The sequence below is a fragment of the Perissodus microlepis genome, chromosome 20, assembly GCF_051167445.1.
Source record: "Perissodus microlepis isolate ML-2025 ecotype Zambia chromosome 20, ASM5116744v1, whole genome shotgun sequence".
NCBI lineage: Eukaryota > Metazoa > Chordata > Actinopteri > Cichliformes > Cichlidae > Perissodus > Perissodus microlepis.
Window position 1 is genome coordinate 32,685,558 of NC_140480.1, and position 25,017 is coordinate 32,710,574.

Sequence of the window (25,017 nt, forward strand, 5' to 3'; positions counted from 1 at the left end):
GCAGGTCTTAATGCTCAATTCCGATTTTTTTGATCAAATCTGATTTTTTTTTTTTTTGTCTGCTTCTTCACACTACAAATAAAATGTGACGGCAAACGCGCTCTAGTGTGAACGCTCAAAGCGGCCCTCATGCGCAAAAGAAGACGTCACACACAACGCGCTCTGTTTAGACCCAGAGCAAACAGCATTGTGTGACTGATGGCCCTTAATATAAAGACTTGTTTCGGACTTTACGTTTCCCAATTTTGCTTTAAGTTATAAAGTTATTTCGTTATTTACATATGGCCTAATAATGATCCTTATTGCTGTTTTAGAGAGGAGCGGTGCTTCAAAGGATAGTTGCAGATTTCTGTCAGAATCTGCAGATTATACAGTACAAATAAAATGTTCGCATTTCTCCAATGTTGTCTTCCCAACAGTTTCATTGGATGGCCAGGAAGCGTTCGCGATGTCTTCTCGGGCACTTCTCCGGTGCTGATAATTAGCGTCTGTCTTGTGTCAGTGACGTAAAAGACGGATTTAATGCGACATGACCGTTCAAACAGTAGTCGCTTTCTAAAACATCGGATATGTATCGGATTCAGTACCACATACGAAAGTGACCCAGATCGGATTTGAAAATATCGGATTTGTGCCGTTCACACTGTCATACCATGATCGGATATCGGTCGCATGGGGTCAAAAACATCGGATTTGATGCGCATTTGCCTGCAGTGTGAACGTAGCCTTAGTTTCTAGTTTTTCTTTTATAAATTTTAAAATGTCACTGTTTGAAAACCATCCATCCATGATGCAGGGCTTTTGAAAACCATAAAAGATATAATAAAACTAGTAATACCTTAATGGTGTTGGGACCGGTTTAAAGTTAGATTTTTTTTCTCTAGCTCAAAGTATGCGGAACTAGTTACGTTTCAAAGTAGGGTGGGTTTAAAGAGGATTAGAAGATTTTTAACAAATAAAACTCATAAAAAGAACGGTTTCCGTAGCACAAAGTATACAGAAGTAGTTAAGTGCCAAAAAAGTGCAGGAGGATCTCAGTTACGTGAAATGCTTAAACAGCATTCACATTATTTATTTACAGGGATTGATGGAACAGAAGATCAGGCAGCTGGGGGGAGGAAGAAGCTTTTATAAAGGTTAAATAAATGCGCTGCACTGTCAGCAGAGAGGTGCACGAGTCGCTCGGCTCCGGCTGTTATTTTTTTAACTCATCAGATGCAGTTTCTTTTTCAGAAACCAGAATTTCTAATGGGCTTCCCACCGTCTGCGGCGGTGGTTGTTATGGTCAGCTCACAGTGTGAGGGCAATCTGACTCGTCTCTGTGCCACGCTGAAACCTGCGCGCAGAGATTAGCTGCTGCATTCATTAATTCACGCAGCGCCCTTGTATCTGGCGTAATCGTCGTCATGTGTTTGTGTGAATTTTCCTGCAGAGATCAGGTTCACGGTTTTGCTCTGCTGTTCCTGCACAAGGTAAACAGCACACCAAGAATTCTGCTGAAGCCTCTGCTCTATCATTACTGAGCAGCAGTGGTGGAAGATAATAAAGTGTATTTACCCAGGTACTGCTTTTGTGGTGCTTTTATTTCCCTTTTGTCTGCAGCTATAGCTTTGTTTGAAGAGCAAAGGCTTTTCCTTTTTTAACCTCTCAAAGAAAAAGTAAACCGTTCTGCTCTGCTAGTTAAAACTTGTTTCTGTTGACGTCTCTGCAGTTCTTCCCATTCACTTACATTCCTTTTGTTCTGATTTATTGAGTTTGACTGTACCTAATTATGTGCACTTGCACTAGCGAACAGTAACAGTCTGGAACGGTGTTTGATTTGGATCTGATGATCGCTCCTAAACTCGATTATCTGGTTTATCCAGTTCTTCTTTGTTTACTATGTGGCATGCCAGCAGTGGTTTGTGGGTTGCTGGGAGGGAGGGCTCACATAGTATGGAAGAGGCTTACAGCATATGATCATTTGGATGCTTTTCAGTTTTCATGCATTTGTTTGTCACATTTTATTGTGCAAAGTTAGGAAATCTGTGTTTAAGTGGAGCCACATGTTTCCGTATGTGTAAAGAATGAATCCCAGCCGCCTCCTCATAGTAATTGATACAGATCATTCATTTTATCATGGGTGTTGGCTCAGTACTGGGAAAAGTTGGATCAGTGTCTTTAACTTGCACGGTGAAATAAGTTTCATGTACATTTGCTTGAATTATTTATTTAAATAAATATTCATTTAAAGGTTCTGCTCTTTAAATATTTTAATAGTCCAGTATAGAATAAATTAGACAGCAATGCAGAGTCTTTACTCTGGGACTGGAGTGCAGCTCCACAGTGTCGCACCGCAGCAAGCTCGGGAAGACGGAGCCCAGTCTAGAGGAGTCAGAGCTAGTTAGCAGTAACTGGACTTTCAAAATAAGAGCGAGGGGATTGGCTAGTGATAAGCTGAACATGGATGGTGATGTCCCCTTGGATGCATAAAAAAATACACATCCAAGAAAAAAATTGCAAATTTAAGATATTTAATATATTTGGGTGGGTTATCCCGTCCAGGGTCAGGTCACGCTGTGTGTTGATTGATGATTCTGTGAATCCTGTGATTGTGCTGAAGGTCAAGGTCACATTTGTCACTTCACGTAATAACCTGTGAATCAAGATGGCCAGATGAGCTACTGCGCCTGCTTTCAAAATGTGGACATGTATATTATCGCACTCTGACCACATCACATCCCTCTCTCACAGCGGTGACCATCCCACTATAGAGGTCAGCTTTTTATTGCTGCCAACAACAAATAACTGTAAACAAACTATAAATACTGCAAAAAACCAATAATAATCTTCAGCGTTATCATTAACATTAATAAGGGCTTCACATCCTCCTACGAGTATCCCTGGTCCTCCATGTGTCAGATTCATGCTGACACCACAGTGGCTGTACTGAGTGCCTGTGAGCAGGACAGCAGCAGCAGAGGTGAGCTGATGTCAGCAGTGAACCCTCCTCATTGCTCTGTTTTTCTCTCCTCGCCCTTGGTTACCATTGATGAAAGGTCTCACCATGGCGATGGTTTCCAAGGTGTTCGATAGGTTAGTTGTGTACCAGGTCAGCCAATGGTAATGAGGTTCATTTCCATGGCTGACAGGCATCTCCCTCCGTGTAATCTGTTTAATGTTGACCTTCTCAGAGGAGTCTCTCTCTGCCTTCTGGTGGAGAGTACTCATTCTCTTAAATCCCCTGACTGTGTGATTGTGTCTGACAGTCAGAAAGTATTACACTCCGAGGCTTTAAGCAAGTTTCAGCTTTAAAATGACTTATTATGTCCTCGTAAAACTGTGGCAGATTATTTTTCTGTTGTGATTTTATACTGTAAACTGATGTTTGTTTCAGGTGAGCTGGCCCACCTGTGCTCTCACCTGTCATTCATTACTCTGATGACCTGTTTGGTTTCCTGCAGCAGTTTTACGCTGAGCTTTATGCTGGATTTCTGACTGGAAACCATAGTCTCCATTATTTTAGTCAGTCTTAAGTAATTGATTTAATAAACATGATTCTTCTTCAAAAATTGACAAATGAAAAATTGGGCACAGAAAGGAGCGGTGTGATATGCTGGCTAATCTGTAAGCGAGTTGAAGCCAGTGTAGCAGATGGTTTTGAATGTAAAGCACATCTCCCAGGATTGATCGCCGTTTCCTTCTGGGTTGCATCCTCCACTCGTGGGTTGCATCCTCCACTCGGGATGCAGATGGAGCCAACAAGGTGTTCGGGGGGCAGCAGACTGCGTAGCAGCCGTGCAGACGGTGACACTTGTGCTCCTCGTCTTTTTTATTATTTTTATTTTTTTGTTTGTTTGTTTTTGTAGGCTTGCGTGTGGCGCGCCTGGGAATGCCCGGGAATGCCCGGGAATGCCCGGGAGAGTAGATGTAAAGCAAAGTTTTGCCTCACGTCTCCTTCAAATACAGTTGCTGAAGTGTTTTTGGAATATTTTGAAATCTTAAATATGTATTCCTGCCAGCCAGTGAAAGAACTCCTTTCTTCAAAAGTATAACTAATAGCTGGATTTAAGTGGCATATTGGTTATTCAGCTGCCCATAAATGACTATAATAAGCATGGTCTTTATTTTTGAAACAATCCTCAACTGTCTGTCCGTGTCCTCAGCGATGGACCCGTCCATCACGCTGTGGCAGTTCCTGCTTCATCTGTTGGAGGACCAGCGGCAGCGTCACCTGATCTCCTGGACAAGTGAGGACGGCGAGTTCAAGCTGCTGGACGCCGAGGAGGTGGCCCGCCTGTGGGGGCTCCGCAAGAACAAGCACAACATGAACTACGACAAACTGAGCCGGGCACTGAGATACTACTACGACAAGGTACTGCTGATAATACTACTGTTATTGCAGCAAAACGAGTACTACGTTACCTCCAGGTCGGCAGGCTCACCATTTTTTCCCCCCTCTTTCAGAATATCATAAAGAAGGTGAGCGGCCAGAAGTTTGTCTATAAGTTTGTAAGTCAGCCTGACCCCTCCCTCCCCGATGGGATACGCAGTATAGAGGAGGGCCAGAGGAGGGACGTCAGCGACTCAAACAACCAATCAAAAAGCCTTGGGGGCGTGGCACCAACTTGTCCGACAAAGGGCTTGCCCCAGGTACGTCCACATTTCCTTTGTTTCCTACAGGGTGTTATGAATAATTGGCTGATTGCTTTTTTTTCTTTCTTTGCGTCTGTCTGCGTGGATCACCAGCGCTCGTCACCCAGCAGCTCCCAGAAGAGCTCCAGAAACGACTACATGAAGTCTGGCCTCTACTCCACCTTCACCATCCAATCCCTGCAGGCCTCACCCAATCCACGGCCAATCAAATCAGAGCTCCTCCTGCAACAAGAGCCTGTCCCCAAGGTTGATCGCACACCGAGAGAGGTAAAAAGAGTTAAATGTTACCCCCTGACCCCTTTGTGCACTTCATAATAATAATAATAATTCTGCACAGCTGCTGGACTTTGTTTCACACTGCTTGAGGTTGTGCAGCTAACATTTTTTTGTTATTTAATTCCTGTGATTTATGCGGGTTGTGGGTTGTGAAAGGATTTACTTTCTTTTTTGCAAACGTATTTATTTTACCAGAGGAGGACCTAGTCACAGTTAATAAGTGACCTACTTCTGAAGTTGATCTAGAGTCACATCACAGCAAAATTGAACAGAAAAACGAGGTGCTGTTCATAGGAAAATATTAGACACTTGTTTTCACATCACTATCTTTGTACATTTAAGCAGTGAAAATTTAATCTTGGTGGCTCCTAATGCCAGTCCATGCACAGATAGATGGTAAATGGCCTGTATTTGTATAGCGCTTTACTTAGTCAACGACCAGGACAGAGAGAGCAGGGGGTCGAACCGGCAACCTTCCGATTACAAGACGAACTGCCAACTCTTGAGCCACGATCGCCTCACAACTGTTGAGCCCCATAGATAGATGGGGCTGGTTGTGTCTTGAATGACATTTGGTTAGAGTCTTTGTCAAATCAGTGTATTCTTCTTGTTATAGTTAACTTCACCCATCTTGAGGGTCGTAGTCATTATAAGTTGATTAGGAGTAAAAGCAATATTTAGCTTTTTCTCCTGTTAATGTATTTATTTTTTTTTTAAACGCTTTTTTTTCTTATTTATTTTTCTATTTTTCAAATGGATCTCTAATACACTTTTTCTTCCTGACCCTTGCGCTGCTGTGCCATGTCTATGTCTGTGCCATATGACAAACACATGCATGTGCACATGCACTATTTGTGGCAATTAGCTGCTCTAACTCCAGGCCTTTTTTGGCGTGTCCTCCTCCTCAGGTGTGTGTGTTACCGGAGTCTAAATCCTCTCCGTCCGTGGGGAGCGCTGCGGACTCTGTTCTCCAGGTGATCGTCACTCAGACGTCTCCCTGTCCGACCCCGGCTCTCAGCCCACAGATACCAGCCAACTCCAATGGCCAATCACAGGTCAGTAAAAAGTCACGCCTGGTACTTGGTTACTTGTCCGAGAACACCTAAAGCTGGACATACACTGTGCGATTTTTTTTCACTCGCATTATCCAGCTTCTGCTCAAACTGCACGATTGACTCGCAGGGGTTAGAAGTTCGTAGGTCACGACGCAGGGTCTCACACTATACGGCCCGATGCTCTGATGCGACCTGAATGCTCACGCTGTGCGTCCATAACATGAAGGTTATAACAGAAAATCTGTCGCTCGCTCTCCCCCTCTCTGTCTTTCACTCACACACACACGCACCACCACCATTAACTTTGCTAAATTTCTAATGAAAAACGTGATTGGCAGCTGTGATTGAGCAGCAATGTAAATCCAACTATTTTCGTGGTTGTTGTAGTCGTGATAATTTTGTGAGGCCACATCGAAAAGGCTCAGATGAGCTTGCCAAAGTTCTACAAGTTGTGCCTCCATCGCTTGTGTCCAGATCACACGCTGCACTGCCGTGCTGCTCCGTCTTTTCACTTTCATTTCTGTGTTTGCGCGTGCGCAGTGTGAGAGGCTGCGGTGACGCCCTCACGACGGCCGACAGGATTTCAAACAGGTTTGATTTTCTTACGACCAAACGATTGATGATCGGGAGCTGGTCGTGAGGTGTTTATCGCTTCTCGTTACCTCACGTATACTACACGATGCACGATACACGATGAAGGCGAAATTCGAGCCGATCACCTAAACGGTCGCATGAGTGAAAAATCGGCTCAAAATGAGCCAAAAATCGCACAGTGTGTGCCCAGCATTAGATGACCTTATGAGATATCTCTGCTCTCAGTGACATCGTACAGATCCAAGAGTAGAAAAAAACTACTTTAAATGAAGCATTGAGGTCAGTGTGAAGCCTGTTTTTGACTCACAGGGGTTACTTGTACGTCTACTGAAGTCATTATTTGGACCTTTATCAGTATTCAGTATGAACATCCACCACTGGAACGTTATAAATATGATGGAAAATAACATCCCCTTCATTAATGTTCTCGCCTCTGGTTTACATTCCCAGAATCCTCCTGCTGCTCCGCTGAGCGACCCTCCCCAGATTTATCTCACCAACATGGGGGACCCGTCCGCCCTCATCACTCTCGGAGGGGGCACGGTGAGCCCCGTCCCCCCTCCTCATGTCTCAATGGGCACACAGGGCCCACAGCAGGAGGATTGCGGGGGCCTTACCAACCCCACCAACTTCCCCTCTCACCACCCGCATGCTGCTCCTCATCAGTCTCACCCTGCCCCTGTGTTCGTTATTATCAACCCACCTCCCAATCAGCAGCAGCAACAGGTGCCGATGACTACTGCTGCTCCTCCTCCCTCTGTCGCTCTTCCTCCCACCGCCCGTCCTCCACCCATCGTCATCAAGGAGGAGAATCTGCCGTCAGAGCAGGAGCTGCTGGAGATGGTGACACTGGATGGGAAACAGGTGGAGGAGGTAAGAGGAGGAGGAAATTCTGGGTTTTTAATAAAAGTTTAACAGAAACTTGGTGCTAAGGTGGTGCCCTGTGCTCTTCCATCCAGGTTCCTCAGCTGATCTGTGACTCGGGAGAGCCAGAGCCTCCCCCCACCATTGTGGAAAGCCCGCCCCCGCCCTGCATTGATGCCGGGGTTGGAGTTCAGCAGCCAGCAGAGGAGGGGAGGACAGAGGGTGAGGGCCAGGACACGCTAACAGGTGACAGGAAAGCATTTTAGATGATCTCCCTGATTGAGGAAAGGGTTTTTCTTCCCTCTCTGGGTGGAGCCCACCGAGACCGCCTCCTCTTTTTATGTCTATTCCCATAATTCATTAGATTTCATTCCTGCGATTTGTTTCCTTCAGATCCACTCATCCCCCCGGTGACGACGTCCTCGCCGGTGACCTCTCCAGCAGCTTCATCCTCGGACGCCGTTCCTCCGAAACAAAAGAAGCCACGAGGCCTGGAGCTGCCCTCCTCTCCCTCCCTGCCCCCCGGCCTCTCCCTCGATAAGGTGTGCAACACTGCTGGTCACTTTACTAAACATCACATGTAAAAGTTCAGATGTGCTTCACAAACATAAAAAAAATTATATTTAAAACAGAAAGTCAGGAAGACAAAGTCTGAGGTCAGTGTTTCCCGAGTTTGGGGCCGTAAACGGCAAAACCTGAACCCCCAGTTTTTCTTTGGAAGAAGTTTAGGGTTTTTTTGTTTGTTTTGTTTTTTATGAAGGCATGCAAACTTTACCTGCATATTTAGATTTTTTTTTCTCTAGTTTCAGTCTCCTCAGTTAAAACTTTGCACTTTGTTAGAACTTCATAACTCAATGACAGAAAATCCAAATTTCAGGGCTGAAAAACACATTTAAGCACTTTAATTTTGTCCAAATCACAGTTGTTACAATCTAAAATCCAGAATCTCATTTTTGTTTAGCACATTTTTTTTCTAACCAACCAGTAGCACCATTATCATGGGATATATCATAGTTTCTAATCAAAACTGCAGCAACTTAATCCCTGTGATTCAGAGGAACTTGGGGAAGCATTGGTGTTCTGGATCTTTGAACAGTTTGGTGGAAACTTCAGAGTCATTTTGGGTCAACTATGGCTGCTATGGGTTTCTATGACATAAAATCAAATGTCATAGCAACTGGCGGGATAAGTGACTGGTCAAAACAGTTACAAACGGTCACCTTTTCACCTCTGCTTTGATACCAGGCTCATCATCTAGCTGTGAATCCCTCAGTGTCAAAGACATTTTCTCATATAGTCATGTTTTAACACTGGAAAAATGCAGGTTTTGGTTGTGAAATGGAGAAACATCACTATGTGTGCTATGTAACAACTTGAACGTTAGACATTTATCAGATAAATTGAAGTTTTCAGAATCCTTTGAGTCTGTGATGTGAGTCTCACAGCACTTAAATAAAACGTCCAGGATGAAAAGCTTTTAGCTTTTTCTCTTAAAGCTTTTAGCCGCTCTGAATGTGTTCGTTTTCTTTTCTTTAAACATCAGCAGCACATACTGCAAATGTAAATGACTATAAGACAACTTCAGAATACAACAAGATTAAGTGTAACCACACATTTATAACATATATCCTGCAAACAAAGAGTAAAAGTCAATATATATTTTATTGTACACATTGTAATATATATTTTTAAAGTGACAGTGGATCTACTACAAATGACAACAAATAACAGGACTATGCAGAGACTACTGTTAAGACAGTAACAAAAATTAATTGCCAGTCATGCAGAAGTCCGTGGCCACCCCCACAGAGGCTCATTTTAAGTCTGTAAAAACCCAGATATTTCCACTTCTGCATATATAATCGGTTTAAATATCTTTTATTGATTTAGGTTTTATTAAAAGGATCTTAAATAGGGAGACAGCTGGGCAGTTATTTCTATCAAAAGCAAAGCGACATCAGCAGAAAGATGTCGATGCTGTTAACAAAGTATGAAACAGAGGGATTCAGTCGGAACATGCACTCCTTTCCACACAGCAGGAAACGACACTGCCAGCCTGCCCACTGGCACTGACCGACTCTTCTTCACAGCTTTTGGACTCGAGTGTCGTTTGCTGTGTGGAGTCAGCTGTGCGCTGACTCTGCAGGAGGAAAGGAGTCAGGGAGCGATAGGACACGCCCACACAAAGCAGGCCTGCTACGCCCAGAACGTGTTGTTTAACAAACAAATAATTTAAGTAGAGCGTTTAGTCCTCGGTGATCGTTTTAAAGAGCTCTAAAGTCTTGAATATTGTAGTAAAGCTGTGTAAGTTTTGGGGTTGCCAAAAATGTTTTTATCCAGGAAAACCCTGAAGATATTTTGTGTGCTGCGTCCTCGAGTCCTTATCATGACCACACCAAGATGAATGTGACACGTAAACAAAAATCTTCTCCACAGTCCATGATTCATAAGTTTAATCATTCTGCAGTCTGTTTGTTAGCTCTGTGACACACTTCTAATCGACTGTTAGGTTTGCTGAAATCTCACAGCGTGTAGGCGCTTTCACCCTGAACTCTAACCCCGTGTGAGCCTTGGCAGTCACAAGATTAAATAAAAATCCAAAAACACATCAGAGCTTTTAACATTTTTATTTATTTTCTCCAAAATATGGGATTATAGGGATTTATATATATTGTGTATATGTGCAAGTGTATGAGTGAATGATCGTGCTGTGTTTAGAGGTAAACGTGTGGTGTTGCTTCCTGTTCCTTCTGCAGGTGAATGCAGCAGTTAACAGTTTATTGGCTCCTGGATCAGCGACCAACACGCTCACCCCGACTGTCATCACCTCCCACGCTCTGGTAAACACTCGCTTGTCTATGTGTGGCACACGTGTCTTTATTCATATAGGCGTCTGTTCGCAACTTGGAGGATTGTGTCGTTCTAGCAGCTATCCTCTTTGCATCGCTGCTGCTGACAACAAGTCGACACGAAACACTTTCCTCTACAGCACCACAGACCTTGAATTCCCTGGAACGTCACTTATCTGTTGTTTTGTCTATAGCTGTTTGTTTAAATTATCTTTATTTCAAATCACGTAACACACAGCAGACTGTGAGAGTTTAGTGTAGAGCACTTCGTTCGTGCGCTGCAGGCTTACTTGTTGTTCCTAGAGTATTTAAAAGTAGAACAAGAGGCAGAGCCTTCAGTTTTCAGGCCCCTCTTCTATGGAACCAGCTTCCAGTTTGGATTCAGGAGACAGACACTATAAGCATAAAGTTAGGGCTGGACCAGGTGACCCTGAATCCTCCCTTAGTTATGCTGCAATAGGTGTAGGCTGCCGGGGATTCCCATGATGGATTCAGTGTTTCTTCTTCAGTCACCTTTCTCACTCACTATGTGTTTATACACCTCGCTGCATTTAATCGTAAGTTATTATTCATCTCTGTCTCTCGTCCACAGCATGTCTTTATCCTGTTTTCCTTCTCTTACCCCAACCGGTCGCAGCAGATGGCCCCGCCCCTCCCTGAGCCTGGTTGTGCTGGAGGTTTCTTCCTGTTAAAAGGGAGTTTTTCCTTCCCACTGTCGCCAAAGTGCTTGCTCATAGGGGGTCATTTGATTGTTGGGTTTTTCTCTATATGTATTATTGTAGGGTCTACCTTACAATATAAAGCACGTTCAGGCGACTGTTGTGGTGATTTGGCGCTGTATAAATAAAACTAAATTAATTAGTGTAGAGGTGCCAAACGTGCAGCATGGATCGTGCATTTTAGTGCACGGGAACAGAAATGTACCCAAAGTTCAAAGTCTCGGGAAACATGCTTGAATCATAAATAACTTTATTCATAAAATGATATTTTTTTCATCTTTTTGGTTGTTGTTGTTTTTAGAAAAACGTTTAATGACCTCAAAGTCATTTTCAATACAAGTGAATCAAAATATTGTTCTTCAGTCCCTAATTACATGTGAAGGTCTTGTATGTGTTTATAAATCCTCTGTGATCTGTTTTTCTTCCAATATCTCAGCCTGTCCATCAGCTAAAAGGATGGTACATTGAATTCAAACATTTTCATTAAGAACTTGTTCTTGTTCACTCTAAAACAAATTTAGAGTATATGCACATATGAAGACTTTTAAGTTTAACTGGCTGAGATCAGATTGAGCTCTGGTTTAGTCCATTGTTCAGTTAACCTTCATCTGAAATGCTGCATTGATATTGAAGCTTGTTTTGATGAGTCAATCTTCCTGTTTTTGATTTGTTCTGCAGTGTCAGGAGTTCTTGAATTAAAGCTTCTTCTTTTTTTTTCTTTTTTTTTTAACATTTTCTGTCTTTAAATGTGTCATCTGCATTTGTAGAGCGGCCAATAGGAACAACCTGCCTCCAAAGTTATCTGCATTCCTTCCACAGAAAGCAATAAAGACGGATTTCACTGTTAGATACTCTGACTTGTTGATGTAAACAGAACTGAATCTGGTTGGGACGTCCACACAGGAAGTTGAATCATTTGTCAATTGTTTTTTCTTGAAATGTTCGTTCCTGTCAAACACTCTTGGATGTTTCTGTCCATTTATCCTTCCAGACTCCGGTCCTGTTGACTCCCAGCCCTCTTCCCTCCACCATCCACTTCTGGAGCACGCTCAGTCCCATCGCTCCTCGATCGCCAGCTAAACTTTCCTTCCAGGTAATAAATACACTGAGCCCACTGCATGCAGTTCCCACATCCTGAAACACAAATCCACAAACAAATGGACGATAACAAGTGCAACAAAATTCACTTCAGTACCAAAACTCCTTCACGCTAAAATCCTTTAATCAGCTGGAAACGTGCAGGAACTAAAAGACAATATTGTTTTGGTGAAAGAGAAAAGAATCAGTCTGCAGGTGAAGTTTGTGGTGAAAACTGAAAGAAAAAAGTGTTCAGAGCTGGTTCTCACAATAAGATACTCGTCTTTTAAAATATAATCTGTAGGTTGTTCACAGGTTTGCAGAGCTCACACTGAACCTTACCTTACAGCCACATAATGCTTTGGTCTTTGTCTGTATGCAGGTTTGGTAAATGAAACCACAGCTTCAGTTTCACAGAAAATTCACACGTTTGTGCAGCAAGTTTGCAGTTCTGCTTGTCGCTTCACGCACGCCGTCATGCACACTGGTTCACGTTCAATACATCAGCAGCTGTTAGTTGGGAAGTTTAGACACTTAGATGCTCATTTACACCAGAAGTGAAATCCTACTGCCTGTGGTGATCCTCTTCATTCCTTCTGCAACAATTCATGTCTCAGTCTGCGCTGAAAAGATCATTTTAGAGGCCGTCTGTCATCATTATCGTTCCTTTATCTCTGTGTGCATGTTTTCTGTTGAGTTTGTCATTAAATAAGTTTTCACTTAAATATTTTTCTGCAGCCAAGTTTTAAACAAATATAAACATAAAAGCAGAAAAATTCTCTTATTTCCCTAAGGCTGTGTTTTCACAGCCCGGCGTAGAAATGAGTGGTTAAAAGCATAAACTGTATAAAAGATGGACGTAGCCATCATCATGTCACCCTTTGGTTTTGGGCAAGCTGCAGCTACAGACTGTATGGGTGCATCACACACAGACACCGGCTAATTAGTGCAACAAAACGGAACCACAAACTTCTTGCAGGAGCCGTACTGTAGAGTAGAATAGAAAGCCTTTATCGCTATTGTACATAAGACATATCCAAGATTTGGTGAAATATTCTGTACAGTGCAAAAACATTGAAGTAGAAAAATGAGTAAAAACAATGAAAGCTTATAAAACTAACTATGTAAAGAATAAAGGCTGCTATAAAGAAGACACACACACATTAAGGATTCACCATTCACTGTTGAACTTCAAATTAGTTGCTAAATAATCATTTGTTTTGTTTATTTATACAAGCTCAAATTTGTGATAGCCCAGGGGAAAAAACTGAGTTTGTTTACCCGGCGCTTGGTGCACCTGTGCTGCAGGGCAGGAGGTTGAACAGTTAGATGTCCAGGGTGAAAAGGGTCTTAAATTATTTTCCTCGCCCCGCTGAGACACCAAGATCTGGAGATGTCCTCCAGGGAGGACAATGTGCAGCCGGTGGTTCTCTGGGAAGTGTTGATGGACGTCTGCACTGAGCAGGTCCCACACTGTGATGCATTCACTGCCTGTTCAGTTGTTATGAAGGTGGAAAATATTCATAGAGGCCCAAAAGGGATTTTGCACCAGGCTGTAAACATGCCTTTTAATGCTGTAAAGTTGTGCATTTTAACATGCGAGTCTGTGCATTAACACACTTTCAGAACGAGTAAGTCAACTGTATGGAGCAACAACTGTCGCTCGCTTATGAAAACTGACTCGCCTTCAATTTACTGAGCGATAAAATGACACGATGAAGCATCAGCGTAGCATCAGTCATATGTTCAGTGGAGACTCTGTAGCATGGTGTCTGGCCACACTGGCTTTATGTAGTGAAATTAGAAGACGATTTATGGATGACCATCATAGATGGGAGGCCCTTATCTTTACTTATTTGGCATTGAAGAGGAAAGCATCATCACAGAATCACCAAAGTATAAAAACTGGTTTTCAGGACACAAGCTCCTCTACCACAAACACACACACACACATGGATACTGTGCACTGCGGGTACCTGAATCTGATCCAGGGTCCCTGCGCACACACACACATGCAAACACACACATATACTATGTGAGGACTCGTATTGACGTCAGCCTTAATCTGAATATAGTTCTAAACATGAATCCTAAATCCAGGTGTAAAACCTTTAAACCTGAAGGTCTCAATCAAAGTGAGGAGGGGCGTCCTCGCATGATCTAAAATACACACAAGTCCCCACATTGATAGATGAACGAGAATACACAGAGCTGGTTTGTGTGTCTGCAGGTTTCTGGCCCAGCTTGAAGTCCGTCTGTTATCTGTTATTAAAGGTTCAGTTCACTCAGTGCATAAACAACAGCACATTCTGAGTCTTCTCTCTGACGGAGTCGTAATAATGATTATAATGCACTAAAATACACTGCACATTATCTCGTTACAATGGGACCTGTCAGGATGTGGGTTATATTAGACAGCCGTTGAACAGGGAGCGCTTGGAGCTGATGTGTTGGAGGCAGGAAGGATGGGCGGTGCGAGGATCTAGGCCAAAAAATGTTATAAAAAGAAGAGGGAAAAGCTTGAAACGTTAAATATTTTTAATGTTTGCATGCCTGTATGCACAGTTGGGTAGTTTAAGCATTTATTTGTCTATAACTAGTATCATTAAATCATTTCGTCCTGTGTTCTGAAACAAAGGTGTTAAGTTTTCTCTGCTGTTTGTATTGTGACGCTGTGATACTTTGTCGCCTCCTTGTGGTGCAGCTAAAAATTGCAGGCTGTGAAAACCCTGCAGCTCCTCGGTAACATCTTTCATGACCTGCTAGAAAAGCTGTGTTTTAACCCATTTTAACTCTTCAGTGACGGGAAAAGTGTTCAGCTGGTTTTTTACATTGTAAGATGAGGACTCTCCTTTTGGTTTCTTCACACTTGTGGCTACAAGTGTGAAGAAACCAAAAGGAGAGTTTTTAAGCATTCTGTGTCCGAGCAGAAATGTTCAAATATGAAAGATTTTCCACCATGTGCTCACCAGACCTCAGTGATCTAGTGAGACTATAAATAAATATCTGTTATTTAAACAGGTTGCCTCTTTATCAAGACAGAGCAGTGTACACGGGCAAAGTGTGCAGTTTTAGAGCAGGCAGAGGTACCGTAATACGGATGCATTTGATTTGTTCAGGAGTTGGAGGCAAGGATGGAGGTTAAATAGAAGTGAACCCTTGAGGCCTGAGATTATGAGTACTACATTTAAAATGTAAGTAAAGAACAGGTAAACCAGGCAGTCTTAAATCATAGTAAGTACCCCTGAGTCCTGGGTTTCTCAGGACCATGTCTGTATTTTAAGTAATGAAGTGTCAGAATATTATTTCAGCTTCCATCACGTGCCCAGTGGGACTTTACGGAGTTTACAGACACTGTTTGGGAGTTTTGCTTTTATATAGTTTAACCATTTCAAGTACTTTTCTCCAGAGACTGAAATGTTCGACCTTTAATCTGAAGACAAAATGTTTAATTTGATTCATTGTGTGATGTCTTCTTCTTGGAAAAACGTACTGAAACGAGATACACTCCAAGAGCGCAAATCTCCACCAAGACACCTCAGTCTCTGGGCACGATTTACTTTTAAGGGAATAGTGTTTGTATTTTGTATGCAAACATTGTTTAAGAGTAGCATAAATAACACCAACTTATGATGTAACATTATGCTACAGTTTATTTCTAACTAGGCAGCTCATTCTCATTTTCTTGACTGTATTTTAAAGATATAAAATATTTATAGGTCAACTTGAAAGAAACCCAGATGTGTGAGGTCAGAGGTCAAATGTGACATGATACTTTAAATTTTAATATGTTACTTTCTACATGTAGATAACACACACCACACTTGTAGGAATCATGGTTTCTAAGTTGAGGCAGTTTTCAACCAATAAATAAATAAAAGACTGCAGAACCAAATTTTAATGGATTGTTAACATCAAAACTTTATTCAAAACTTTTGTGTTTACAGATAAAATGGCATGCAGGCATAAAAAGGAATCAGTTACACATTCTTCCGTCAATGTACAAACCTTAGTGTTCAGAAGCGACGGGTTCAGTTTGCTTAAAAATGCCTTAAATGTCTTAGAATCAGTAAATTGGCTACTGAGGAAGAAAAATAATTCATAAACTTCATCAGTGTGCATCATGTTCTACAGAAAGACAAAAAAGAAAGAAAGTGAAGCTGAAAAACAGCTGATTTTTACCAAGTTGGCAGGATGTGGGGTGGCTGTAGCTCAGGTGTCAGAGCAGGTCAACCACTAATCAGAAGGTCGGTGGTTCGATCCCAGGCTGCCTCGTGGCTGCATGCCATTGGGCAAGATACTAACCCCATGTTTGCCTGCTGGTGGTGGTCAGAGGGCCCGGTGGCGCCAGTGTCCGGCAGCCTCGCCTCTGTCAGTGCGCCCCAGGGCAGCTGTGGCTACAATGTAGCTGCCATCACCAGTGTGTGAATGGGTGAATGACTGAATGTAGTGTGAAGCGCTTTGGGGTCCTTAGGGACTAGAAAAGCGCTATACAAATGCAGGCCATTTACCATTTAACATTCCTTCAAAATAAAACGTCAAGTTTTCATCTTCAGTGTCTCTTTCTGTCTCTTCTCAGTTTCCCTCTAACGGCAGTAATCAGATCCACATCCCGGCTCTGAGCGTCGACGGCCTCTCCACCCCCGTGGTCCTCTCCCCGGGGCCCCAGAAGCCCTGAGCTCCCCGCCCGCCTGAAGCAGCTCTTCACCGGGCACAACCTCGCCCAATGATCTCCTCAACTCCTGGAGGGTCGGAGGAAAAGCCGGATCTGCACTGACTCTGAAATGCATCACTAAAAACCCGACGCCATGAGAAGTTTAGGCTGCATCGGCTGACTCTTTTTGGTAGGTGTGATGGTTTGTGTGGGCCTTTCACTGGTGGACGCGTTCACAGCCGAGGATCAGTCAGACCCTCCGCTGATTCTTACACTTTCTAACAGGTGGGAATCTGCGCTTTGTCCTCCTTCCACCTTGCTGTTTCTTTCATAGCTTTGTACTCAAACACTATGACAGCGGGGTTTCGAGAGAACCAGATGCTTCTCTCGACTTGAACTCATCACAAGAAGCCAACACGAGGACATAAATGGCAACTAAAGGCCACGAGAAGACGGAGGGATGTTTTTCTCTTTTTCTACTGGTGTTTTTTAAACCTGTCGTTGGATTTCTTTCTATAATATTGTGAGGTCTTTACCTTACGATGCAAAAGTGCTCTGACGTGACTGTTGTCAAGTAAAACAGCTTAACCTTGAAGATGGCTTTTATAGCCAGTCTGCTTACTGAAAACTGACAGCAAACAAATGTCTGTTTTCAAACGGTTTCTTCAGCGTGTGACGGAGGGGAAACCGGAGAAAAGCTGGAGTCGTCTCTTATTTGAGTTTTTACTAAACAGAAGATTTGACTTGACGTTTTCTGGGAGTAACTGATCACGGACTGGAAGGAGGGTCTCACGAACGTTCACATGTTTGTGTGTAAAAGGATCTGCAGTTCCTCATAATCTCACATTTTTTCTGATGGGATCTTTTGTTTTTTAAATTCGAGGTTATTTATTTCTGTCTTGTTTCAATGCACCTTTCTCTGCAGATTCCTTAAAGGTTCTTGACTGTTTTTAAAACGGTCTCATCTTTTTTTCCCCCTCATTTTTTAAGCTACCAGGCGACTCTCTCCCAGTTGGAATTTAATTTCAGCACCAACACTGACATTTTATAAACTCACCTTCTGCTGGATTTCTTCAGAAACGACTTTCAGAGCCATTTAAGGGTTGTTGCTTTGCTCTTACTGGCCGATTTTAAAGGTCACGCCTTTCTCTGGTTCTGCATGGCCTGTTTTTTTGGGGGGTTTTTTTGGTTGTTTATTGTTTGTTTTGTTTTGAGTGGACTCCTCAGCAGCATTTCGAACTGACCAATCACAAAGGATGAAGATGACGGTGGACCTGAGGTTTTTCAAAGCCAAGTTCTTTCTCTATAAAAGTGTCTAAATGTGACAGATTGTATATTTTCTCACAGAGTTTAATGTCCAAACTGAACTGAAGTGTCTGTCAGACTTGATTTAAAGGTTTTACCGAGGACAGAGTCACATTCCTTTGGTTTTTAAAACAGTGATAGATGAGTTTGCGTTACTTATTAACAACTGCTTATTGTTTGAATCTCAGCAGTCATTCCAGAGATTTTATTTGAGCAGCTCTGAAAAATAAATGTTTTGTTCCAAAAGCCTTGGAACAAATCTGCAGTCATGTTGCCACAAGTTGAAAGAGTTGCATTTATTCTCCTTTCATTGAGAGTGTAGGACAGCCTTTAATATATTGAAAGCTTTTTCTGTGCAAAAACCAACAACAAAGGACCGAGCTTAATGACACTCTGTCATACCGGGGCTTATGATTGAAACATTTCAAATAATTTGATCAATTTGTTTAATAAAGCACCAAAAACCATGAAAAACATAAATTCTCCAACATGCAAGTCCAAGTCTACGTCCTCATTTTGTACAAACATCAGCACAACATTTCAAAATTAAAAAGGCATTAGAAAAGCATCAGATGGTCTTTAGTGTCAACCTTGGAACAAGATGACTAAGAAAATGTTTTTTTTCCCTTTTATGGCTTAAACGCGTATTTAATTGGATCTCGGAAGACATCCTTGATGGCAGGAGCTGATTTATCTGTTTATCTGTGTGTGAAAAAATTTTAGTTCTCTGAAATTTAAATAAAAACTAAACTTTCAGATAAAATACAAATACACAGGAAGTGGCTCTAACTTTAGTCTTTGTCAGTTTGGTAAAATTTGCTCTCAGAGTTGAACTTAAACTCCTCAAGGTCATAAATAATCTGACCACATCAAATCTCAACGACCTCGTAGTACCATGTAATCCCATCACAACACCTTACTCTCAGACTGCTGGCTTACTTCTGTTTACTGAGTTTCTAAAATTTAGAGTGAGAGGCACAGCCTTCGGTGTTCAGGCTAATCTCGACTTTCAGACTCTCTTAGCTTTGCTGCTGTAGGCTCAGCCTGCTGGAGGACTTCCCATGATGCACTGAGACTTCCTTCTCCTCTCCCACCTCTTCACTCCCTGCTGCAGATCGCAACGTTTTCTTTCTTGTTTCTCGGGTGACGTATACGTCTGCCCCTCCCTCAGCCTGGTGCTTCTGGAGATCTCTTCATGTTTAAAAAGGAAAAAAAAAAAAGAAGTTCTTTCTGCCCTCTGTGTTGCACACAGGGGATCAGCTGATTGTTGGGGTTTTCTCTTCAACCTCGTAGACTGTTTTTGATTTAATTCCAATTAAATAAAATAAAATAAATTTGAATGAAAAAGGAAGAAATGAAACCTTTAAAAACTAACACTAAATACTTTCAGTGATTTAAAAACTAAACTCAAACAAACTAAAATTGAACTGAAACCTGATTAATGATAAAACATAACTGTGTTAAATGTTATCCCGTCAGTTCTTACAGTTGGATTTGAGATTATTCAAAGATGAGCATCCTCTAATCTTCAGGGCACCGCAGTGATTTTTATCCACTTAAGAACTTTAAAACAGCGGTCCCCAACCCCCGGGCCTCGGACCGGTACCGGTCCGTGAGTCGTTTGGTACCGGGCCGCGAGAGTTGAGGCTCAGGTGTGAAATGTATGGTTTTCAGGGTTTTTATCGTTAACTCGGTTTTCCTGGGTCTTTTCACGTGTGTTATGAATAAATCTTCTTTTTTTCGGTACCGGTACTAGTTTTATTTTGTTGTATTTATCCGCGACACCTTAAAGGCCGGTCCGTGAAAATATTGTCGGGCATGAACCGGTCCGTCGCGCAAAAAAGGTTGGAGACCGCTGCTTTAAAAGATCAAAACTCTGTGGAACAAAGTATCAGATAATCCCAGTTTTAAACATTTTTTAAATCCTTGCTGGTAAAGTTTGATAATTTTAGGTTGTGAGACATGCGGTCGTATGTTTTGTTCTCTCTGCGTCGGCTATGAAGCATATGAGTTTTACTGTACATGATTTACAAACAACTAGGAGGCTTCATGCATTAGAACAATGATTAGTTGGATTTTGTGCAGTCTTTAGTTTCGTTTACAGACTTTTTCCACTAATATCGGCTCGGCTCGGTTTTCAGGGTTTCCCATTAGGTGGTAGTACCTGGTACCTGCTCCATTGGGGTTCTGAATGGTCCTAAAATGTGACTGCATGTCAACAGACAGCATGCAGCAGATGGGCCAGTCAGTGGCGTCCCTCGATGTGTCATGAGAGCAAGTCCTTCACAAAATTCCAAACCGCCATTTTTGAAATCTGGCAGTGAGGGAAAGTGGCTCCACACAAACCAACACCGATGAGGTGCAGACACTTGGCATCGGTTTGGCAGCAGGCATACCAACGCTTCGATATCCTCCACTGTTGTGTTGTGGCGCATACGAATGACATCACAGGAATTTTGGCGGTGTTGCCACAGCAACCCCAAGGACACTGATGCGGTTGTATTATAATAGAAAACGACTGAAACAGAGTCGAGCCGAGCAGATCAGACTGGATACTTGGTTCTCTCAGAGGACCTGGAGTTTCGCTTGATTTACACGAACATGTGATTTTTAAAGCATGTTTGACGTGAACTTGTGGCGACATCGAAAACCTGCAGAGACAAAAAAAAATGTTTTGTTTTGTTTGTTTGTTTCCCCCAAAATTGTAGACAGACACTGACTCATGTTCCTCTAAAAAAAAAAAAAAACCCAGACTGTTGATGTTGTTGTTGTTCGTGTTATTTCTAATGCTAGCTGTGGTTGCCACGGTAACCTGACCCGACTGTTGCCGCCCTGCAGGTTGCTGTTGTCATTGCTGTTGTTATCGTTGTTGCTGCTGGAGCTGTTAACGTGTTTCTATGCTTCTGTGTGTGACGCCAAGGCTGCAGACACACACACACACACACACACACACACACACACACACACACACACACACACACACACACACACAATGCAATCTTTGTGAGGATTCATTGGAGGGGTCGGTCTGTTCATGCTAACTCAAGCTTTGCTCAGTTACTCGCTGTGATGTTGCTACTGCTGGCACATCTTGCGCTCTGGCTCGTTGCGCACTTACACGTCTTTATCACATAAATAAGATCATCTGCCACGTTTGCATCAAGGGTGAGGAGGAAGCTCGGGCATAGATACCCAGAAGGTGCAGAACATGCTCCAAGAAAACAAAAGTTAACGAAAACTTGTGTTCATATTTGAATTACGCCTTTCTCCAAATTCATAACATTACGTTTCGGTATTTCAGTGACATTTCTCTTAAGATTACAGTTTAGGGTGCACTGCTGTGCTGTGCCGACCACACCACAAATTACTGCAGCATCACTGCTGTGCTTTTTACCAGCAACATGGTGTCATTACCAAATCTGTAACTACCTGTTTCTACTTGAAAAGTATGATGGGGGAAAGAAAATACTGCACTAACTGAGCTAAGAGATTTTTGGTGGCGAAGGTGGACCGGTTCAGAAAAAGGTAAGAAAGCGGAAGTGGCTTTGCTCCAACAGTGTTTAAAGTTCTACAGACAAGTTGGAGAAATTTAGGCAGGTGTTGAAGCGCAGCAGGAGCTGCACTTCTCTGCACTTCCACTAATGGCCAAAGTGAGTCAGTCGCTATTGACTCTCGTGTTCAAATGTCCAACTTAGGTAAAATGGTCTTTGCACTCTACAAAATATTATTGTGAAAAATGTAATTTGTTTTGATTTGACAGATGTTCCTCTCTGCTAGTCGTAGAACTGGACCTGTCTTGTGTGTGCTGTTGGCACCTTTTGGATTATTTTTAATGGAAAAATGTGTCTTTGTTTACAGTCAAATGTAATGGCAGCAAGTATCAAGTAATCTAAGCTTTTAGGTTCAAGGTTGGTTGAGCTAAGAGCAGTGCAGTGTCTGCAGTGAGGTTCAGGCTGAGGACAGGGGCGCTCTGGATTTGGACAGATGGTTCATAGATGAGAGGAAAAGCCCGACTACCCAACCTTTCAAAGGTGGGTCCTCACAAGGTTGACCCTCTGTTTGGTTCCCACAAAGATAGCTGTGCAAGCACACACACACACACACACACACACACAGCTGGAGCGTCAGGGACTGAGTGAAGCTCGTATTCAGTGTTTCCACCTTCACTGAGGTTATTCTGCAACTCGTTAAATACCTGAAACATCCTGCAAAACAAAATCTTTCTTTACTACTTAATTTTTCTTACAATGTGAAGTTTAAAAAGGAACAAAAAATCTGATTCAGGATAGAGGTTCTAGTTTTCTCTACCTGATCCTAGCTGGAACCATCCTTCATCAGCTCCTCTGAATTCAGCCTCAGATCGGTCCCTGACGGCGGGATTTCCCAGCCTTTGCGGCGACGTAAACGCAGCACCAAGCCATCGTGTTCGACTGTTCTCTCTTTACAGCATGACTCTATTTTTCTATCAGAGATGACGTGTTTATATTGCGTGTAAGATTTAAAGAGCGACGAAGCCTTAAAGATTTCAGCTGCAGCAGAAGAAAGATGCATCCTCATTTAAAAAAAAAAAAAAAAAAAGATACTACCTGTTGTGTATCTTTCTTTCAGAGCATGATGATGAAAAATAAGCCATTTATCGAGAAAAGCTGAACTTTGTGTATCGAGTTTTGGACGCAGGGTTTGAGTCCGACATGTTTAACTTCAAGCTAACCTTTCTCTCACCAGCAGAACATGACGAATGTCTTTATATTGATTAGAAACTGCTTTGCATTCTGGGTAATGTCCAGATTTCTGTTTTTGAAACTCATCACCATCTGAGCGAACTTGACGAGGGGTCTGCTTTGCAAACGCTGCCTGTATGCAGATGAAAGATGCTTGCAAAGTGACATTTGAGGAAATACTTCACCTGCAGGCCTTTAAGTCTTAAAACAATATTTTCAGACGTCTTTAATTCACAGAAGTCTTAAACTGTCTCTCTCGAATGTGAATCACTGATAGGGAAGCACGTTATGGAAGAGGCAAAGCAAACCCCTGCCTCCAGTTGCATAAGGCATCTTTTCACTGTAGGGGCAAAGTGTTGTAAAGGTATCGGCCTTAACAAAGTTCTTGGGCGCTTTCTCCAGGTTTAAAGAATCAGAATCGAAGCCGCTCAGCGGTTCCTACCCCGAAAAGGGTTTCTGTAGGGTTGGTTCCTGAGATCTGAACATGCGAAGATTGAAAGCCAAAACAGCCGGCTGGTTCCTGCAGTCAGAAGCGGTCTGTGGACATGTACTCAGGATTTGGTGATGAGTTTCACTTCATAAACATCATCAGTTAGATTTTCTGCTCTGGTTTCTTGACATTTATAAAGGAAGCCGTTCCTTAAATCCAGTGAGGAACATCTGTTGTTCCTGAGCTTTCTGTCTGTTCACTTGAGGCCTGGAGTTTTCTCAGTGGTTTTCATCTCATAAACCAAAAGTTGTTTGGGTTTTTCACGTTGACGTCCAAAACCTGGACAGACTTTGCTGCCGGTCATTCTGCATTTGAGCGTACCGTCCAGCTGCACTTCAGAAACTGTTCGTGTGCAAACCAGCTCAGTGCAACTTAATGAATCTTTGTCTTACTGTAACACTGTTTAGAATTATAGTAACTTTGATATGGTAATACATCTAATATATGACTTGTTCAATGACAAAACATAACATGAAAAATGAATAAATATTCACGCCTCTTTTAAGACAGTGATTTCTTTTTATAACTAATATTTATAATCTGCTTCCTGTTATATGTATGTATCTGCTTTACTTTTTAGTAATTTAAATATGAAATAGGTCATTCATGCTGGGAAGTATGAGCAGCTTCTTGTTATAATGACAAAGATAGAATAAAAGTTAAAAAAGGCGTAAAACAAGAAATTAAATGATGACAGTTCTTGTTTTCACCGGCCTCCGTTACAGGAAAGAGCTTCTTGTTATAACAACAACTGCCTCCTTATGTCAAAGGTTTGTGGAAAATAACTAGAATTTAAGCTTAAAATCTTTCTTGCTAGAAAAGTTTAACATTATTCAAAAATTACAATTTTTAAATGCTGTCATTCAGTTACTTTTAATTTTGCAATTTTTAATTAACATTTGCACGTCTGTCGAGTGGTTTCATCCTTTGGTTATTGAGCCTTAATTGCACAGTTTAAATAGCTAGTTTTGAGGGCAAAACTAGCAATTTAACCTTAAAGAAAGAGCACTGACCCATGATCCTTTGAAGCAGGATGACAGACGGAAAGCTCTGGAAGCCGATGGCTGACGCGCCTCCTAATTGTAAAGAGGTTTTCTGTCCACAGTTTGTGTGGAAATCTTCACTGTATATAGACGCGAAATATAATCTGAACATATGAATATGCTATATATTCTGTACCATGTAACAGGCCTGACCAATGGGCTGGGGGTTGTTAATGACGTGTTGTTCCTGTGGCCTGTCGTTGCTGTCAGATCCTGCGTGGCCCCTCCCCTCCTCGGCTGTGATTGGCCATGGAGTTTATTGATGTAAAGTGGCGGGGCCTGCTTTTATTTTTCTGAGATAGAGTTCTACATGTTTAACATGTTATTTACTGGAACCATTTAAAAGAAAAGCTATTTTTTATGGACGTGATTTTAGTTTTTGTTGGTGTACCATGTTATGCTGATGATTCCTCTTGTTTTCTACAAACACACATGCACACACACTGGGAGGACGGTAATAAAACTATTTTGTCCTGTACAGTTTGTACTGTCTCATTTATGACTTTTGAATGCTAAGCATACCTGGGCACGGGAAGCCGTTTAGTTCAAACTTCTAGCATACATGTTGAGTGCTTGTGATGAGTTACCCTTAGTTAAAAAACAAACTTCAGATTTAGAAATGTAAGATTTCTGAGAGGAAACGCTCGCTCAGAGAAAGTCATGCGATTTCAGATGATTCAGAGAGAATATGCTGACTCATCAGTGATCACCCAGATGCCTGCTGGCACATCAATG

The 25,017-nt window shown here is 42.2% G+C and overlaps 1 protein-coding gene across 1 annotated transcript in view; it reads left to right on the top strand.

The window, feature by feature from the left end:
* elk1 (ETS transcription factor ELK1) overlaps positions 1-24,760 on the top strand; it is a 34,369-nt gene extending 9,609 nt beyond the window's left edge. The window contains exons 2-11 of the mRNA XM_084916586.1: positions 4,146-4,354; positions 4,447-4,632; positions 4,729-4,902; positions 5,820-5,966; positions 7,011-7,433; positions 7,520-7,670; positions 7,818-7,966; positions 10,181-10,264; positions 11,984-12,085; positions 16,649-24,760. Coding sequence (XP_084772712.1) covers positions 4,146-4,354; positions 4,447-4,632; positions 4,729-4,902; positions 5,820-5,966; positions 7,011-7,433; positions 7,520-7,670; positions 7,818-7,966; positions 10,181-10,264; positions 11,984-12,085; positions 16,649-16,747 — 1,724 coding nt within the window. The 3' untranslated portion in view covers positions 16,748-24,760. The remainder of the gene's footprint in view (positions 1-4,145; positions 4,355-4,446; positions 4,633-4,728; positions 4,903-5,819; positions 5,967-7,010; positions 7,434-7,519; positions 7,671-7,817; positions 7,967-10,180; positions 10,265-11,983; positions 12,086-16,648) is intronic.
* The last annotated feature ends 257 nt before the right edge of the window (positions 24,761-25,017 follow it).